The sequence below is a fragment of the Triplophysa dalaica genome, chromosome 4 (assembly GCF_015846415.1).
Source record: "Triplophysa dalaica isolate WHDGS20190420 chromosome 4, ASM1584641v1, whole genome shotgun sequence".
Taxonomy (NCBI): domain Eukaryota; kingdom Metazoa; phylum Chordata; class Actinopteri; order Cypriniformes; family Nemacheilidae; genus Triplophysa; species Triplophysa dalaica.
In genome coordinates, this window is record NC_079545.1 from 12,725,825 (window position 1) to 12,747,729 (window position 21,905).

A 21,905-nucleotide genomic window follows, 5' to 3' on the forward strand; every position below is an offset into this window, starting at 1 on the left:
TATTTTTAGAATATTTCAATTAACATTTGTGTATGTCATAGTTTTATTATGTTGTAACTTTTTTGTAAATAATGCTTCGAGTCGAGTTTGTTAAGTTTGCATGCTTCTGTGATTTTAACTAGATTTGTGTATATCATTATGTTTTAAAAATGTACAGTGCTTAACTTTGAAATTTTTGTGTAGGAGTGGGTCATTTTCTACACTATGTAGAAAATTCATCCTATAAGTGCCGAAAACCCACTTTACAGAGGTGCATAGTCGTGAAAGGTAGATTATAGTGTGAATTGCCGAGAAATGTTACATTGAAAGTCTAAGTGAAACTTCTATGGGAGTTGAGTGCTAAACTTTCAAGGTTGGTTACGGGATTGATGGTGGCGTAGTTGCATTAGTAAGTCAGCTTGACCTTAAAATATACACTGATCAACTAATTTAACCATTTATTGACTTTGGAATAATGCTGTTTGAGTGCACATATAGAAAAATATCTGAGAAAAGGTTATTTGAAACTTGCATTGTACTTCGTTTAAACGCAATTTTACTTCTTAATGTAGAAAGCAAGTGCAGACAAAATCATCATGATTTACTTAGTAAATTTATTCTACAAAAATGCTAAACGCTATCCTACTTTAAAATGTTTCCCAGTTGCAAAGTTATGTAATTTTCTGTCAATCCAGTACGCCTGTGGTGTAGATGTTTTGAGAATGTTTATAACAAAATGATGTAACAACATTTCACATTGACATCCTAACACCTGCTATCTTGAGTTTACCACAGTTGCTCTGTGCTCAGTCAAGAATATTTCAAACTGAATTTGTATAGAAAGGCTTGATATTTCTGAACTCTTTATCTGTCTTTCTCTTCCACCTCTCTCCTCTATCACTAATTCAGGGCGGAGCCTATCCTCACCAGAGTGAAAGAAGATCACACTAGGATAATCCTTCCTGCGATAGATAATATCAAGTACAACACGTTTGAGGTGCAGCAATATGCCAATGCAGCTCACGGATACAACTGGGGACTCTGGTGCATGTATATCATTCCTCCGCAGGATTGGTTGGACAAAGGAGATGAGACTGCCCCCATAAGGTGAGGGCAGCCAGTGGTCTACTTAATAATGCATGAAGACATTATCTAAAATATAAATGACCAGGGATATAAGAGTTTAATATTTTAAGAGTGATAAGAAGGGTTTTTCTTTCATTTTTTAAAGAGAAACATGAATGTTTTTATTTACGTGAAAGTTTTGTCGATGGGGCGATTCCTTTATGGCACTTTAACAACTTGAATTCTTAAAAGTATATAATTTTATCATCGTTTTTCATTTATTTCCTGTACTTCATGGCCTTGATCGACCTTCAGATGAATTAATCATTAAAATTTTAAAGTAATGCAAGAGGATAGGAAAACGTCTTTGTTACGTATGTAACCTCAGTTCCCTGATGGAGGGACCGAGACGTTGTGTCGAGAACGACAGATGGGATTCGCCCTTGAGAACCAATCAACTCTGACTACTATAGAAAAGGCCAATGAAATTTGGCGAATGAAATTTGCATTCTGGTCTCCGCACCCGGATGTCCGATATAAGGCATTCGTTTACCTCTTGTTCTGAAAAGCCTGAGGGCCTCTCACGACTGCAGCAGAATACAATACGTGTTTGTGGCATAAGGAACACTACGTCTCGTTTCCTCCATCAGGGAACTGAGGTTACATACGTTACCAAGACGTTCCCTTTCTGTCAGTCTCTCGGCGTTGTGTCGAGCCGTCAGATGGGGTTACCTATGGAAAACGCCACAAAGCTGTATCGCGTCACAATTTCTAGCAAAGCGACAGTAACAGGCCTGGGCGTGTCAGCTCGAAGCTTTCGCGAACCTGTAACCTTCCATCCGGGTGGTCGAGGGGTTCCAGAGCTTTCTAGGAGAAAGATGGGTACAGCCCTGACCGGTAACCTTTAACGGAAGGGGCCTTAGCTCTCTACGGGCGAGAGGCCATCCGGCTCGGGTTTACACCGGGTAAGCGCAGTTCTTAATCAGGGATGCGCTGCAGAGGCCACCTCCTACCCGCGGAGAGGAATATGGTGGATATAAGTATGGTCTTGTCCTTGGAGGAGAACGCATGGAACGTGCAGACTGAGTAGTTAACCGCGAGGTGGAGTTCCACCTGGGGAAGCTCATGGGTTACCAAGAGTGGGAACCTGTCATGACTTGTAGTGAAAACAGAGGGTCGGAGACTCCATTCCATTCCATTTTCTACCGCTTATCCGAACTACCTCGGGTCACGGGGAGCCTGCGCCTATCTCAGGAGTCATCGGGCATCAAGGCAGGGTCGGAGACTCAATTGCTGGAAATCTGTTTATTTGGTACAGTCCACAAAGAAATAAGAGGAGAATCTAGGACTGTGTCTCTTCGTGAGTGCGTGGGGAGAAGCCTCTACCCACCGGCACTCATGGTTAGAATCTGAGAATAATCCGAACTGGATCTCTTGAGTCCTCCAGGAGCGAATGCTCAGCAGGGAGGAGTCTCGACCCGCCGGATGAATCCAGATGCGCCTGACGTTCTTTAGTGGAGAGGTGCTGGTAGTGGGAAGAACGGAGATCCGGTGTGCCAGAGAACACTAGGAGGTATAGGTAGAAATAATGACGAGACAAAAACACTGGAGCTGTGACGAATTCAAGAAGCGGAACTAAGTAACTAATATAATTTAACAAGACTTTAACAGTGCTAGACACACAAGACTGAGGCAGTCAGAACTGGCATATATCACGCAACGGTCTGACGCTGGACGAGAGCACAAGAGGGATTTAAATAGAGGGGAACTATCAGCGGAAAATAATAAGACAGTAAATAATGAGAAACCAGGGGAGAGTACTAATGGGGACAAGCAACAGGAGTGTGGGTGATGAGGTGATGGAAACCCGGTGAGGGGAAAGCCTGATGAGGAGACATGGGGGGCGGGGCCAGTGACATAGACACCAAACACGTGGAGGATGATAAAACGATTCTCCACGAAAAGACCAAACAAAACACACACAAGACCATGACAAAGACTGAGATCCTGACAGGAACCATTCTCATGAAAATATATCAGACGGAACGGCCCGGGGGGGGGGGGGTGTTACAGCGTCCGGTAGCACTAGGTCCGGTTAGAGCTATCTGTGATTGTTCGAATGGTGTTCTGGCCTAAGGGGGAAGGCGGCTCTGCCCAGCCAACCCCCAGGGGGTGCTTGCTTAGTGATGGAAGGAATGCCTGTTCTTAACCAGTGTCTGGGTAAGAAGGAATGTTAGTGAGGTACCAGTTTCTAAGCCATGTGTTTGGGTAAGAAAAAAGGTAGATAGCACACTGACCCAACCTCTTGGAGGGTGGGAAGGTGCTTTCGCAGGCATACGCCCCTCGGATTCCAGTCCTACATGTCGTCACATAGGACGTGGGCTAACACCGGGTCTACACGAAGGTTGTTAACCCTTGGGAAGGAGTTTTGGCGTAGCCATCGTAACGGCAACACCTTTTTGCCTGCCTGGCGGGACAGCTGCACGCACTGTCGGTTTGAGAGTGGTGGAATAGCTGTCGTGTGTGTACGACCCTACGCCTCCCCAGTGTGCGATCGGCTGCAAGTACATCCGGGGATAACAGAAAATCTCTGTGAGTAAGTGGGCGCCAGGCCCTGAAAAGGGTCCGGCTTTGGTGACGAGGCAGGAGCCGTCCCGTACCGACCGATCAGAGCCGTGGCTGTGAAGGTCGGGCCCGATGTTGTTCTCCCTGGGTACGATCGGCCCGTGAGCACCGGGCTGGCGGGTTTACGTTCGCAGAGGTCCCCACATCACTAACGCTGCTAATACAGACGGACTTCGGGGCCGTAGCCACCGATGTCATGGCCCGGGTGGCTGGTTCCCGTAGGAAGATAGCCACCCGTGACCCCAACTTCTGAATGACAATCTTCCCGTAGTGCGGGCAAGATGTGTCAACGAACGCTGCTTCAGCGTGCTGGACGCCCAGACACCTAATGCAGCGATCGTGTCCATCCCCCTCCTCGATGAGGGTGCACGCACCCAAGAGAACAGCGGGACATGCCGCGCTGGAGAATGCTCAGTCCTGAAAAGGACCTTTTTAGAAAAAAAATCTCTAACACCTCCGGAACCGCCAAGACGCTGCAGGTAGGGACGATCCGCTGCTACGTCGTAGATCCGGCAATGTAGAAGAAGAAGAATTCATTGAATTTGTTTTGTCCGTAGTCATGAGCGAAGGCTCTGAAGAACAAAAGGTAAATGAATGATGCACGCCGGCTTCCTTTTCATTGGCCATTTTTATAGTAGTCAGAGTTGATTGGTTCTCAAGGGCGAACCCCATTTGTCGTTCTCGACACAACGTCAAGAGACCGACAGAAAGGGAACTCCACTTATTTAAAGAGATATTTCAACTAAAATAAAAATTCATTCATGATTTATGCACCATTAGTTTCAAACTCCGTGAATGCCTTTCTGTGTGTCCGTGGAACACAAGAAGTTATTTTGAGAAATTGTGGTTTTGATTCTATACAATGGAAGTCATGGCACCCTATGTTATTTGGTTTCCAATGTTCTACAAAATATCTTCTTTTGTGTTCTGCAAAAGAATGAAAGTCATACAGATTTGGAGTAACATGAGGATGGGCGATTGATACATTTTTTGTTTGTTTGTGTTAAACTGACCCTTTAAGATTCACCATGGTCGTTTGCAGTCCATGGTGCCCTTCTCAGATCATCAGTTACTACAGTAAATTAGCCCATTTTATGCTCAAAACCAACTTAGCGAAGTGAGCTTTATTACAGCTCAGCCTGAAACCCCCAAGAGCCGTGACTGTGACCTGCCAACAGAGAGTGAACTTTTTCATTTCGTATGAAATCTGGTTTAGGTCACTATTGTGTGAGAGTATCAGCACAGCAGAGATCTCATTCATTATTCATCTGAATGACTGATAGCTTTTTGGAAGGAGAAACTAGGCCTGGAGCCCAATATAACTGGAGTCCATCCCATGATGACTCGTATTGGTTACTGAAAGTTTTTATCTTTTTTTTTCTTTTTATACTGTCAAACTTAATAAAAGATGCTTGGAGTCCAGAGCGAAAAGCATGTAGTTTATCAATCGTGTTCCAAAAACGTTGGCATAAAATAATACTAAAACTGTACATCCTTACAAAATAAACAGTGCTTAACACATTTACTAGACTGCCCTAAACTAATAGTATTGGTGATTACCAAAATCCTTTTTTTACATTTCTCTAATGGTTTAAACATCAGTATGTGAAAGCTCTTTAATCAAAGAAACATTTCTAATGCTAAAATATAATTATTGTTGTTATTTGAATTTCAGAATTTACTGTTTTACAAGGCAGGCAGAACAAATAGTAAAGCACTGTATTACTTTTTTAGTCAGATGCCCAATTACAGTCAATTACAACAGACATTGTGGATAAGTGAATAAATGGCAAAAAAGGCCAAAGAAGGCCATACAAAATGTTTTTGGTTATTATGTGTGAATAAAGACTATTTTGTTGTTTCAGTTTGTTATTTGCGTAATATGTGACAAAACATTTTTTAAGTTTCTAAGAAAGTTTGATTTTTCAAATTAATAAATGACAATACATTTTTTAGTTTTAAACAAGTTTTGACTCTTAAAAAAAGTTGTTGTCTCATTATTGTGATGGGTTGTCTAATAAATTTAAACACTAACATTTCAAGATGCAATCTGTTTTTGGTTAGAGATGAAGAAAAATCTGTTATTGAGCAAGTACATATAAAGATATTTTCAAAAATAACCCTTATTCTGACCGGTAAGCTTATAATAATTATTTAAATTTTGAGCTATCGTCTATAATTTCGTAGGAAATGTCAGTTTGACTTTATTTAAAGGTCAAAACTTGAATATTACTCACCCACGAGTTGTTCCAAATCTTTATAAATTTCTTTGTTCTGATGAACACAGAGAAATATATTTAGGAGAATGCTTGTAACCAAACAGTTCTTGGCAACCATTTACTACTATAGTAGGATAAATGACAATGGCAGTCAAAAGTGCGCCAGAACTGGGTGCTTTCGTACATTCTTCAAAATATCTTCTTTTTTGGTTAACAGAACAAAGACATTTACAAAGAAATTGTTCTAATATTGGGATCAGAGAAAGTCAATAAGTAACAATAAGTTACAATTCCTAGTTCCAAACACAGACGGCAATATAGAAGCAAAAGTTATAGATTGTAGCTTTCCTTAACAAACTCATTTAAACCAAACACGATTATTCTTCTCAGACTGATTTTGGCTGTACCTCACCTTTCTATTAAAAAAAGCATCACATATAAGCATCATTTGCGTCACCTGAGGTAACAATATGTTTGTGCAGAATCTCATTACAGGAGTCATTTTCTATGCAGCTCTCATCACAAGTGCTTGTATTGACAGGTTAAAATAGCTGCCTGTAGGCCCACGGCTTGTCAATGAGTTGAGTTATTGGAAATCATTCCAGCTCCACTTCTCCTAAGTTCTCTGTGTATCTACTGCAGTTCAGCCTGCCTGTGGCTATTCAGCACAGAGGATCCCAATACTCATGCAAACTGCAACACTGTTTATTTACATTACTCCTAATAACTGCTAGATGAAGGAAAATGTCCCGTTCAAATGTCTGTAAACAAGCAGTCAGTTCCAAAAATATGGAAACTTTAAAGGGATAGTTCACCAACAAATAACAATTATTTTATCATTTACTCCAAACTTGAATACATTTCTTTCTGTTCGTCCTGATGAACACAGAGAAAGATATTTGAAAGAATGTTGGCAACTGATATTTCTGTGACATCATAGACTACCAAAGTAGAAAGAATTATTGTATAATTATTTTATCCTGTTAAACAGGTATTTGGAAGAATTTAGGAAATCAAACCATTCTGGGGCGAATTTGACTGCCATTGTAATTTTTTTCCACTGTGGTAGTCAATGGTGCCCCAGAACTCCCAGTTGCTAACATTCTTCCAAATATCTTTCTTTTCGTTCAACCGAACAAAGACATTTAAACTGGTTCAGAACAAGTTAAGGGTGAGTTATTCATGGCAGAAATTTCATTTTTGGGTGAAGTATCCCTTTATGGTGGGGGCTTAGTTTTGGCAGCTTTTTTGTCCTTGATCAATAGAAAAGGATCCTTTAATCTCATTGTGAAAACATATATTTGTAAATAATTCATTTAAGATGGATTTAAATACAAAATAATTAGATATTGCAGCGATACAACATTTTAGAAGAAGACATCAGGTAATCGTTTTGAATATCTAACTTTATGACATACAAAAGGGTAGTTTGTTTATTTGGTGAATCTAGCAATCTTTACAATGAACACTTATTTTCAAACTCCACGCTCTTTGGAAAAATATCTATATAGTAATTGCCATGCATTCTGCAAACATATTTAACAATAAAATCAATATTGTTATAAATTAAACATTTTCCTTTCCCAGAATTTTTAACAGAACTTACATTTTGTTTGCTTTTCTTAGAATGGAGCACACTAACTGTTGTTGGTATGACCAGCATTCATTAGCCTAAAAGAAGGCCAACTGTTGTTAGCCAGCAAACTATTCAGTTCTAGCCCACCAAAATGTCAAACCAAGGACAAACTCAATTTGAGGTTACGAAACACAGCGGATCTTTCGTCTATAGAGATTTGACAGGCTTAGCATCTTGGCCTGTGCTGTGATTGCTGGAAACCACAGATCTGACCAAAGTTTTTCAACAGAATCAAACTTTTATAAGTCATGCAATGTTTGCAAATGTTCAAACAGAGCTCTGGTTGTACTCCACATTGACAGGACTTTTTTTAGCTAGCTACTAGCATGGCTAGGACACACCGAAATGTATCTGCCAACGATATTAATCTGCTGATATTAGATTAATTTAACACCATCGACATATCGGCTATAGAATGAAAAAGGATGAAACCAATGGTTTATAAATTAACTGAATGGAGGCAATAAGTTGCATGTCTTAATAATCAAACATTTCTGAGCAAAATAATTAAATAGCAACAGCACTGACTTTATTCAAGTTCATTAATAAATAAATGTTAAGTCAAAAATGAGTTAATGTTGTTAATAAAAGAAATATTGGATAGCAAAAATCACCTTTGAAGATTGTCATGTTGTCTTTATGTCTTTTTATTTTAAATTGTGGCTCTCTTAAAATGTTGAATTGATCCAATTCATGTTCAGTAAAATTAATTGAATGCAGAAAAGAAGATAGTATTGTATAGTACTATGCAATTAACCAATATCGGAAGACAGTTGTTTGTTAAAATCGGCCAAAAAAATCCTATCAGTGCATCCCTACTAGCTACCTCCTCATGTGGACTTCTTCACAGATTATACCAAATCATAAAAATATCTTCTTTTACTTTCCATCTGTTTACCATATTATTAGCACAGTACTTTTTGTAAGGGTATAGTTTACCCCAAAATAGAAATTCTGTCATTATTTATTCTGCCTCATGTCATTCAAATCCTGTATATGACCCCTTTTTTCCTCTGGAACACAAAAGAAGATATTTTAAGAAATGTCTCACTGGTTTTGTAACTATACAAAGGAAACCAGTTGGCGCCAATGTTGTTTGGTTACAAACTTAAAAAAAAAAATTGGGGGGCTCTGCAGAGGAAAGTTGTACTAGTTTGGAATGACAAGAGAGTTAATAAAGGATGAAAGAATTTTAATTTTTGGGTGAACTGTGGGTGTTTTATCTTAGAGCCACGAGAGCCATTGATATAGAGATGCCTCAACTCTGTTGACTCCAATGGAACAGTTTCTCACAGCATTGATGGTTCATGGAGCCTCTCAATAGTTCCCGGAAGATACTAGTAAAATATGGAGCTGCGGCTAAACAGACCGATTGTGAGAAAAGTTTAACCCATTTAAAGCTGTAGGTTTGATTTAAAAAAGAAAGAAATAATGCATTTAAAGATAAAACATAACCTCCTTGAACTATCTGAAGGCTCCATGACTCACTCGACACTAGGAAATTCTGAACTTCCACTGTCGCGACTCTCTCTCTCAGTCTCTTAGAGCCACATACTGTATACACCACATAAATAAATGAATCTGTCTTTTTCTTCATTATCAAATACATTTTGACTTCTTCATTAGTTATCATGTGAAATGCCTTCAGATTATCAGTGCACGCACAGAATTTGTGGACCAGCAGACATTTGTTCATGTAGTGCATTGTGACAGAGAGATGATATGTGGTGGTGTTGTTGTTATGCAGTATTGAGGGAGAAAATAAAGTTTCAAGGGTCCTTTACCCAGGGAGTTCTTAGCCCGTTGTACCTCTGACCTCACACACCGTATATATATAACTGCCTTCTCAGCAGACTGCCATATGTGGAGCTTAGAAACCTAGAAGAGAAAGAAAGAGGTTTGAACAAAAGAGCAGCCCTCAGATGAACAAACAAACACTCTGTATTTTATGAATAATAACTCAAAAGGGCTGTATGTGGTGTATATTTCAGTCTGTTCTGTATATGTGGCTATTGGCTCATCACACTCCCACACAGAAATTATTGTCAGTCTGTCAAAGGCCAACATTCACAACCTCTGAATCAGAAACCTTTGCAGTCAACTTCTTTCTTTCTCCAAGAGCTATTACAGTGATTCACCAGCACCATTTAGTTCTGCCTTTTTCTGTCCCAGCTGTATCAGGGATGGACGAATGGACAGATAAATAGTTAGACATATACAATATATAGACAGACAGCTCAAGAGAGGCAGACAGACAGAGACAGACAAATAGATAGACAGTTACTGTTTATTACTGTGCTTTTTTATTTTGGTGCATATGAAAGTTAATGATTAAATAAAATGGCAGTTTTTTTGGCTCCTATTCATTGCTCTATATGTATTTCAGGACCCCTGCCATGATTGGTTGCTCTTTTGTGGTGGACCGTGAGTATTTTGGAGAAATCGGACTGCTTGACCCAGGCATGGAGGTCTATGGAGGAGAGAACATCGAGCTTGGCATGAGAGTAAGTACGGTCATTACGAAATCACATTGACATCGCTGTTTGTATAGCGTTTGATCGTGGAATATTTTGAAACATGGAATGGTCCGCCTTGTTTGTTATGCGCTACTTAGACGATTATACTCCAGTGGATTCGTGTAATTGGAATTCATCGAGCATGGAGCCATTTTATCATATTATAGCCTCTCAGAAACAACAATTCAGCGTTGTGGCCACCCTCCCTGTATAATCTCGGGTGACGTTATAATTAACGCTATCTTCAAACCCTCAACGTTTGACAGACGTTTAATTACACCGCTTCATGCGTTCATGCCCAAGGCGTCATACTAGAAACTGTTAGGGGAGTGAGCATGCACATCCCACACACCATCGAGAAGTAAATGCCTTGCCTACAGGAACTGAACGCGCTCTGCACCAAATTATACAGGCTTGAATGCTTAAAAGGCGGTGGGGTACAAAGAAAAGTAGATTTCTATGCGGTAGCCCTAAGAGAAATTTCATGGCCCACGTGGTTTGAATCGGCGGAGAATTAAACTCTAGATTTAAATTCAGAAAATGTTCCGTCCATGGGCTGTTGAATATCCTCGGAAGATTTGCATAATTTGGATTAAAAAAAATGTTAATTCATTTTCGAGATCCAGTTTCAGAGTTGGTTGACAGAAAATGATTTTCAGCTTGATGTTAAATTAAACTATGGAACTCTTTGGAGTTTCAATTGTCTATTAGTCCAAATGTCTCAGTCACAGCTGTCAGAGTAACATGTGACATCAATCAAATAGAAATAATGCTGAAAAATGTAAATGTGAATTGCTTTTAGCTTGAATCAACAAAATTGTCTCTCTTCAGCCCTTTTGAAAACTAAACTTTGAATTTGACTTAGGGCCAGGCGCCTGCGTCCGATGAACATGTCTATATATTGATAATAATTGTGATATTAATAACCATAATGATTCATATTATTGTAATATATCAGATATTTACTACATAATTATCGTGTTCAAAAGTATTCACAATAAAAATATAACCATGATATACATCAAAATAATTATTAAAAATAAATTAAGTATGGTATCAGTCACATTTGTGGATTTTAATATCACGGTTATTTCAATACTGGTATATTGTGTTATATATATAGTACTAACCATAGTTTTTTTTTTTTGGAACTTTAGTAACCAAAATTTACTGTAGCCTCACCAGAAGAATCATAGTTTAACCATTGTATTTTTTGGTAAAATCTATGATAGTACAAATGGTGATCAGTTAGTTGCACTTACAAAAGTTTGCTCCTTTACTTGTTTAAATCCATGGTTAATTTGGTTTGTGTAGTCCATCGCCATTCACAGTATGTCACTTGTACATGTACACTTCTAGTATAAGGCAATAGTTTCATATGTAAGTGAAAGATCGTGATAGGGTGTGGCTTTCTGTACCGGCCACTCCACCATTTGACTACAACCAGCAGTTCAACATGAATTCCATTTATTCCATCATTAGCTCCTGCGAAAGGTTTCTTGTATCATAAAAGTGACCGAATTGCCAATTTAGCAAATACAGCGAATTCTCCCCTTTAAGATGCTTATAGATGCTGAACATGTGCACAATACATATGCTCCATCTCAGCCTCTGGTAATCCTCCAAAGCTGATGCAGTGCATTCAGGAGGGATAGCTTTGACTGGCAGCTACATATTTAATAATTAACCTTATGCCACACCGAATAGACAACCTGCCTTAATGTACCTCGAAAAGAGAGTTGGAGGTGCAGAGTCAAACCTGGCACGATATTTGGTTGCTGAGATTGAATGATTTTGCCTGTCCGTCTCTTTAAGTCCCTCAGACGAGTGCTGCTGGACATCCAGCTGTTGAACTTTATCTGATGGAAGGACATTGGTTTAATACAGATCCAATGGGCTCCAATAAAATAGGTGACATGCCGGCTGAAAAACATGAGACGGAATTCAAGCAGGATAATGAGAGTACAGTTATACAAAATACCCACGAGGGAAATTAAAACTGCTCAAATGCGCTTCAAAAAGGGCTTAACTGACACTTACAGTCCAAAGAAATTGCATTTTAGTCAAATTTGTTAAGGAGTGACATCTTCCCTGCTCCTCAATTCAAGAAGGGCCTCGTAAAGTGAACCCATCATCCATAAACTTTGGTTATCACAATTATAGTATGGGAACATTTGGTCAGTCGTTCCTTGCCGGCCATGAGAATCGAACCGGCAACCTTCTGGTCTAGTCTGACTCTCTAACCATTAGGCCAGACTGCCCTATTGCACATACATTATTCGTGTATGTGCAATATGTTCTCTGGGAACAGTTCTGCGCTGCTCTCACGTTCTGTTTGAAAATGTAACGTTGTATAAAAGCTGTACTAAAATATGCAGTCTCTGACCCGCCTCACACTCTGTTATCAGATGGTATCTTAATAGTTAATCAGTAATTTACTTGTGTATGCACACGTTTTCATAGTATATATATATATATCTGCAGATGTACCTTCTGAGATTCAGTACCCTATTTTTGTTCTCCAGAAAAGAGTTGAACAATTATCCCTGAGAAGACAGAGGTTGTCCAGACTTATTTAAATCTCTCAATGGCTCCCATGATCCCGTCATGGTTTCTTCTGCTGTAGTCAGTTCTAATTAAACTAATGACTGTGAAAACAAGAAAAGAGATTCTGTATAGCTCAGATGCAATCAGAAATGACATTAATGATTCAAAAGATATAATAAACCAGATTAAGTAACAGTACCTTTACATTTATTTATATAGCAATCACTTAAAGCCATTAAAAAAGAGAGCGATTAACATTTTTTTATTTAGAAATATATGTAAACATCCTAGGCTGGCCTGTATGTCCGCAGTATATACTGACCTTTTGTTCTTGCTTCAAAGCTTCAAAGAATAGGAGCATTTTCTTATTTTTTTAGGGCAAGCAGGTATTTTTGATCCATGGTTACTTTTTTATAAACCCACCCACACTCACATACAGTTCTGTACATGAAAGGCAAATACTAAACAAACCAGCAAAGGAAGAGGACGAAGGTGACCTTTGAATCGTGTTGGTGTATTGTAAAGCTTTTAATTTTTTTAAGAGTATCTTTCCTCCGTATTGCACATTTGCAATTGCTTTGCCCTTTGCTCAATAGTGTGCAGTTTAATGGACTCAAAAGCGCAGACTTTGTCTTGTTAATTTGAACTTTGGTTCACAAATCTATTTGTTCGTGGCAGATCTGTCTTTCCTTGTGCAAGCTTTATGTAAACGGATAAATTGCAATTGCGTTACTATCTGGTAAATGTCCATATTAATCAGCGCAGCTTTTTGCTTTAATTTGGAGAGAAAAGGAATATTTATAAGTTTGTTTAGAAAATCAGTTAGACAGATTCTCTTCTACATATGTACAGTTATGTCTTAAGCTTAAGTCCCAGTGTAATTTAAATGACAATTCTTATTTGTTCATGTTTATAGTAAATAGCATATCAAGGTGGGTCATTATCTTTCAAATTCATGTACCCTCATATTCATTCATTCATCATTCATTCATTATGTTCATTGTTATCAAGTTATGTGTATAACTGATTTCCAATAAATCTGTTTGACAGCTGACAAAATGAATATTACTAAACAGAATGAGCTCATATAGATGCAAGCAAAAGATGTTTCTTCAGATGTTTCTTTTGCGGTACAATGAGATTCTTTCCTTCTGAGCCAAAATTGAGGTTTATAATTTCCATTAGGCTTAGCTCACCCTGTGAATCTGGAACAAACTCATTTTATCTCCACTGTTTTGTGTTTAGTGAAGAGAAAAGAAAAGAAATAAGACACAGGCACACCAGGGACCCCAGAGATTGGCTCCGTTATAGCAAATATGAGGTTTTAGATGCATACCAAAGATCATTATGTTTCAGGAGACTGCTTCTGCAGGGATGAGCGTGTGTGGTGGTAAGTCCTCTTACACTGCTGTACCTTATTACATAGTGTTCTAGCCATCACTGTACTCAGGGAGCAAATAACTTTGTGGTTGACAATGTTATAGTGGAAGGAATGGATGAATGTTGTTCTTGTTATGGTGGTTTTCTCCTGGCTAGGTTGGTCTGATCTCAGTACTCTACCAATAGGCACTCGTGGGGGGGAAACTGCAGGTTATCAACCATAAATTCAGGAAAAAGTAATCATAGATAGATCATAGAATGACAGAAAAACACACATATCATAGAAAGATATATTATAGATTGACAGACAAACAGACAGAAATATAGACAGAAACAGATTTTGTCACTAAAATTGTTTTTATACTGTATGTGTAAAGCGTTGGTTTATTGCGTACCTGCAGTAATTTGACAGTTTAAAGTCAAGTTTTGATTTATGAGATCTAACGTCCCTGAGCCCAAACTTTACATTAACCTTCAAACTGTATTATACATCATTACATGCTCTGCGTGAGGTTATTATTTTTCCTGGTGTGCTTTAAGACCCCCACAGCACCTCACTGTGCATGACTGGCCTAGAAATTGATATAGAATTTTACTTCAAACAAAGCACATTAGTGCAAATATATACATTTACACGTATAAAGTGATCCTCTGATGAAACATATTTAAATGTATACCTTCTTCTTTAAAATGTGCCTTTAGCATACAGCATCGTCCAGTTGCATTTCGTTTTTGCTTTTATATCCTCTTCATGTCTTTGCGAAAGGTATTACAGTGCAACTCAATGCAAACAGTTTAAAGATGCTCAGCAAACACAGTTAGTGACGGCTGACGGGGGAATAATAATTCATTTAGTAACGCTCGCAGGATGAAACTCTGCCTGTGCATCTCTGATTGTGATTGTGGGAGCTGGGAGGAAAAATTTATATGTAATTGGAAATCTTAAACAGATTTGTCACCAAAGGGCGAAAAAAAGTTGATTATCTTCTCTTAGTTTCTCACAGTGGACAGAAGCTTTTACGCTTGAGGCATTTCTGTCATACTTCAGTAGCAAAGCCAGGCACATCTATCCAAATGTATCCTTCCTGTCCTAGTATAAAGTTTTTTGTTTAATTTGTTCCTGTGGTTGATATGTTGCACTATAGCAGTTTTTTATCTTTTAGATCCCACGGACCCCCAAGTATGAGCATCCTTATGTTTAAAAAAAAAAAAAATCAAGTCTAAATATTGTTTCTATTAAGTAACATTATTATATATTTAATTTGTTATACTTTTTGTTTTTATTGTTATATTGAATTATTATTTTATCTTATTTATAACAATGCTTTTATTGACTTACTGTGAACTTAATCTGTTTACTAAATTAATCACCAACAATTTTGTTGAAGTTTTTATTTAAATATAATGTCTTTATTCAATTTCATTCCTGTTTATTTAAATAAATTAACATTTTAATATTAATATTTTTTGTTTTACAATTATTCTCTAGACTTTTCAGCTGACTATCATCACTTTCTCGCGGCTCCTGGGGGTTCTCGGACCCCAGTTTGAAAACCCCTGCTCTACAGAAAACATAAGAAGTTCAGCTGAGTTCATTAAAGCATATACCACATTTTTCACAAAACGTACCATGGTTGGTAATACATTGGTAATATCATGGAAATTGAATAGTGTTTGAATGGGAATTGTTAAGAATCGTGATATATTTTAAGTAACATGGTATTACAATCTCTCCTTTGGCATTCTACCACGGTACTGCCACAGTATTTTTTTCATGGAGCTGAAAATAACAGCCTGAATTTCCATTCTTGTGAATATTTTTTAGGAAAGGGGAATCGTATCTGGTAGATTTTTCCAAATTTCACTTTGAGTTACCGTGGCACTTTTATCTATTCATAAGTGTGACGGCGCTAAGTCTCGTCCTTTTATTGCTATTTTTATCATTGTAATGATCATCAATAAAAGCTGATCATTGAAATATGACTCGCAGAGCAGAAGCTGGCAAGAGGGTCCAATTAAATTAGCCAGTGCTTGATCTGAGCCGCACATCACATAAAACCGTCTGATATAATTAACATGATTAAAATAATGAATGGCAGAGCTTTGTCTGTTCCCTGTCATAGAAAGAATGAGGGGTAGAGAGAGAGAGTGCTTAGAAACCAAAAAGGAAGAGATTTTTTATGTTTCAGACCTTGTACAAGATGATGTAACTCTTTAAAAATAATCGAAAAGACATCACTCAATTGGCCATTATTGATTTAGATAGTTGTGTTTTCTACTTTCAAAGTTAACATTTAAACAATTCAAGGTTGTTGGTAAGGTGCAATTAAAGATTTATTCTCAAACAATTTTGAACACTTGTTCATTTATGCATTTCTTTAAATTTTTTAGGCATGAAAAAAAGCCTCTCTGAGACAAAACATCTCTTTTACATCAATGTCCGGCTGGGCTATTCCCAAAAAAGCATATCACGATCTTCATAACAAAGAATCTCGATCCACGATTAGATTTGGCTGTACATTAACTTTTTTGCACATAGCACTGGTGCTACAGAGGTTTAAAGTTTTTTAGCACAGGTCAAACAGTTGACATGTATAGTGAGAATAAAATGTCTGTTATGATCTTTATAAAACACAAATGCAGGTCATCACATAAATAGACTAACAACTAATAACATTAATGGTATATACAAATGGATCACTTAGGGTAATACAATTTTTGTTTTGTAATGTGTGTCCATTTTTTACTATACAATAGTAATATATTTGTCCACATAAAAATACTGTAGTTTACTAAAGTACTTACTAGGCCTTTAGTAACAATTTGCTATATCAAATACTATAGAACACTATTTTTTCATTTGAGCGTTTAGGTTAACCTGTCTTTTATTGTGATAGGTCGTTGTGAAGACGATCCCACAGACACTTGAGTTTCGGTGTGTGTAGTTCAGTGACAATAGTTTTTCTCAAACAGTGAAAACAGTTGAATGCACCTGAAAGAAACTCTCAGGGCATCTCTGGAATTGATGTTCATGTGTTTATGTCGTCATACAATGAGTCACATACAAATCAATTAGCGTCACTTGTGTTGCACGTTAAACTGTGCAACACATTCACTCACACAGAACCGGCAGATGACAGGTTTAAATAGCAGGACTCTGCGTTCGGCTCACGGAAATCATAGTGCTCTCAATGCAGCCGGGAAACGAGTTTCAATCACAAAATAGACTAAAACTAATGGAAAACATTGATTAACGTCACACAAACAAGCACAAGGACAAAACACTTAACACAAACAAGCCGATCTGTCTAATGCACTTGCATAGTTTTATGGCTCGCTGGAGACTCGCAGCACAAGTCTTCAATGTCATACGCCAATGGGTCTGTGAGAGCCGTGTAGCTCTGAATGATACCGAACATGTCTTGTTTTAGAAGACAGACAAGATCACGATCCTTGCGATTCCGTTGAAAAGTGGATCGAGGACGCCTTCAAGATCGTAATATTGCCCACCCCAGTGTCCTGGCCAAGATAGACAGCCTAAAGAGATAAACACTTACAATTCAATGACTCGAAAAATGTTACAGATACCAAATTATACACCTAAACATTTTCTTTAGGAACAAAGTAGGAACAAGGTACAAGAGTCAAATAATTTGACAGCAAATAAAATACTTTCATTTCTGATAGAGAGGCAAAAAATTGCAAAAAGATGCTGTCTATAAGCCTTTGAATGTGAACGCCAAGCAGACGGATTAATATTCAGATTGTTTGAGAATAATAGATTTGTTTGTTAATGGCACGGTAACTTGGTTCGTAACATACAGCCTATTTAAACCGCTTGCTAATGCTAAAGTAAGGCATCACCCCAATTGATCAATTGTATCTTCTCAAATCTTCGTTGACACTGTATTACTGATAAACTATGCAACGTGGAAGTTTGGATTTTATCCTATCAATTATTAAATTACACATTTGTATGCACAGAGGCTAAGCAGTATTATAATATAATTTACACCCGATGTATGCAAATTATGATTGTAAAAATGATTTCTAACTTGATTTGCACACGGCCATGCAAAAAGGAATTATAGTACAATAACAAAGTGCTAAAAACAAGAAAAACTCACTTGATGCTCATGCTCATCTATTAGCTAAAGCTATCAAACAAACACTTCACTTATATTGCGGAAATTAGACAAACTTACCGGTCCAGCAGAAAGCTTGCAACTTCGGCGTCGCTTAGCAAACCCTTTTCCTGCTTCAGTGCCCTCCATTTGGGAAAAGCCATGCCGATGTTTATTCGGGTTTTCTGCCGTTTTTTGTCTCGACTTCGCCCTGCTGCGTCGTATTTTCTCTTTTTTGAACGAACAGATTGACGCTCTAACGGCTCTTGTGCGGAGTATGTGTGGTCCGCCATTAGCGCAAATTTTGCTTCTTACTGCAACAAAGAACCGTTTATATTTCTACTAAAAAACACGACAAGTAAATGCTGTTATTGTTCTTCCTCTTCTTCTGCTAATCCTTCTATGTAGTCGCTTTGAAGCTGCCCCAAAAAACAGCCGAAGAAGAAGAACATATTCTCGCGCATCTTTCGTTTTACGAAACGCGCTTAGTTTGTCCGTGTAGTGCTACTATAGAAACATGGCTGTGCACATTAATAAATTACATGTAAGGGTGTGCCCGCGGTGTATATACATAAAATGGCTCATTGTAAGGTAATATAAACATTTCGTTTCATTTTGTAAGGTATTTCTTCACCACTCACAACATAGTTTTGTATTATATATTACATTTAGGTGAATAAATCCTTCAAAATCCTACACATTGTACCTTTAAGAATTCTTAAAGCACACAGTATCTGAAGAAATTTTATTCTTACTTGAATGAAAAACATGTTAGTGAACATGTTGGTACTTTACTGAAGTAAAGTACCAATTAAATGTACTTTTTGTAATACGGAGTAAAGTTAACAAAAAATGACAATACCAGATTCACTATTTCTTGTTTTATTTGCATTCAATACAAGTTTTAAGAAATAAAATCTTGATTGAAAGAATTATTGTCACTTCAAAATTCTGTCAATAACACTGTCATCCGCATACAAATAAATATAAAATAAAGGCAATCTGTTGAACATTCAGAAATATGTTCAGTGATGGAATTCATGTGTGTTTATGTTGTGAACAGTTTTCACAACCCCGAATGTTTTGCCACCATCTTCTTCCATGTGTTTTTTGACCTTGATGTCTTCAGTCTGCTTAATTACAGCTGGAGAAAACTGGAAGTCAATAATGACAGTCCACCCCTCAGCATGAGGTAAATGTGTGTCTGTCTCCTCTCTTCAACACTCATTATTTCATCAACATGGCTCCTGTGTCCAGGCAGAGAGCGAGACATTGTCTGATTTGTTTTGCTAATGTTCTGAAGACAGAGACCTGCAGGAAGTCGCGAGAACGTGACCTGCATGACGTTAGCCTACTGTTAGGGGCGGATTAAGGTGGTCAGGGGCCCCTAGGCTGCTCTTTGGGTGAGGCCCCCCTTAGATAGCTTTCAGGTGGCTTGCAGATAAGTTTGGAATGGAGCACGATTCGCATGAAAAGCCGCTAATGTAAAAGCTGTCACGCGAACTCAGGTACACACCAGGGTACCGAACCCTGCGCATGCGCTTTTGCCGATTTCAATGTACATTTTACATTTTAGTCATTTGGCAGACGCTTTTATCCAAAGCACTTATTACAGGGACAATCCCCGTGGAGTAAAGTGTCTTGCTCAAGGACACACTGGTGGTGGATGCTGGGATCGAACCAGCAACCTTTGATTTACCAGTTCAGTGGTTTAACCCACTAGACCACCATCTCAATGTATCATTAAAACACATGTAAGAAATTATAGCGTTGGGGAATTTACCGTGGATTTGAGCAAGAGTGAGCCTGCATTGTTTTGCGCATTGCAAGTGGAATCAGAGCGGCAAATGAATGGTAATAAGAGGTTTCCAGAATTAGAAATAGTCCTGATAAATAGTCTGTTTTCAAGCAACAGAAAGCTCTGTAAGTGAACACACAGTAAAACCAAGTGTTGTTTACTCTTTCGCGCATAATAGCATCAAGTCATTAAAAACACAATAAATTGACCCATGTTCCGTTTACTATCATGTGTCAGGCAAGTTCCAGTGTTGCCAGCTGGTTTCTCTCTCCCTGTTTGTCGCTTCAAGCTGGTTTTTAACCATCTCCTCACCAATCACTGGAACGAGACACAGTTGTTCATGATGTGCACTTGACCTACTAACACAACCCTCATCTCCTGCTTCTTCCTCCAGCCACAGACCTCGCTGAACCACGCCCCCCATGTCACACTCTTTATTTTTTATTCGTGCTAATGTAAATAAAAAATAAATAATCCAATCAGGGCCCCCTAAACAGGTGGGGCTCCTAGGCTGCAGCCTAGGTTAGCCCTATGCGTTAATCCGCGCTTGCCTACTGTGCTTGGAATCGTACAATATCACTCCCACTCCTACAGAGAGGGTCCAATCTAAAGGGAGGTTTTACAGAGGACATTCAGGATCTCATTGAATATATCTTGTCCAAATGCATGTAGATTTATTCGGTGAAATCTACAGTAGGTCGTGTTAGTTTGGAAGAGCAGTTGTGATGCAATGCAATAATTCTGTCTTTCAGGATCACAGTTACACATGCAAACTTGAATATTATTTGACAGTTGACATTAATTATAATAGTTTGAAGCCTTGAGTTTTCATTAGAATTTCACTTTTAAAATGAGTGTAGTCAAGATATTTTCTTGGTAACCATATAATTTGGAGGGAGGGACTTCCGGAGAGTGTTATATTGGAAAAGAAATATTTGTGCAAATAAGAGAAAGAGCTTAACAGACAAGGGCTGTTAATCCTTGAATCTCTAATTTATTTTTATGTTGAGTTTATAATATAGTTTTGGGGTGTTTTATTAAAGCGGCAATACATGACTTTCCTGTAATTTTTTTTAAAAATTTGTCTTCAAAACGGTCTCCTTACATTACCAGATTCTCTAATGTCTAATATGTCTAAATGTCTTTCGATGACCAAGAGGAGGCTGTTATTGAGCTTGAACAAAGCACACAGTAAAGTATTCAATGCAGGCAGAAAGGGAGCATGAAATGGGTAGAACTACGATTCCGAGTCGACTGGCAGTGAGACCATAACAGAACTCCAAGATTGATTTTGTACACCTAGGTTGTACTATGGATCAGCGGTGCTGAAGTTTAAAGTATTTTCACAGTTAATGAAAGTCAGTGAATGCAGAGCTGGTTCCATTAATGTCACGCTTAGCGGAAGATAGAAGACCGCTTGCTCTTAAAGAGACGGCGCATGAAGAGTGTTCCCTACTATGGAAACATTCGGTAAAGCCACTAAGCATACAGAATACCATTCAGTAGAATCAAATGATTTAAGTTAGATTTTTTTATCATAACATCACATCAACATGAAATTGCATAATAACAATTATGAGATTACATTACATTATTCCATTGCTTAAATTTATCATTGAACCTATGGACAGTGGCGAAAAATACAATGTCATTAGGTAGTCCCCCTCATGTTGTTTAAAATCCTTTCTTCTGTGGAACACAGATGAAGATATTTTGAGAAATATTGTTTTTGTATCCATACAGTGGAAGTCAACGGAGGCAATCTTGTTTAGTTACCAACGTTCTTCAAAACATCTTCTTTTGTGTTTTGAAGAGAAAGAAAGTCTTACAGGTTTGGAATGATATGAAGGTAAATAAATGATGACAGAATTTATTTATTGGGTGAATAGTCTCTTTAACTCATTCCCCGCCAGCCTTTTTAAGTTTAACTAGTATTCTTCTATCTTCATTTGTTCGTTTTTTATCACTCCGTAGATGTTGGTAGGTTTCTTCAAAAATGCATCACTTTGATTAAAC

The 21,905-nt window shown here is 38.1% G+C and overlaps 1 protein-coding gene across 1 annotated transcript in view; it reads left to right on the top strand.

Moving 5' to 3' along the window:
• The window catches only part of galnt9 (polypeptide N-acetylgalactosaminyltransferase 9), an 82,646-nt gene that overhangs the window by 47,664 nt on the left and 13,077 nt on the right, over positions 1–21,905 (top strand). Inside the window, exons 5-6 of the mRNA XM_056746896.1 lie at positions 889–1,086; positions 9,911–10,028. Coding sequence (XP_056602874.1) covers positions 889–1,086; positions 9,911–10,028 — 316 coding nt within the window. The remainder of the gene's footprint in view (positions 1–888; positions 1,087–9,910; positions 10,029–21,905) is intronic.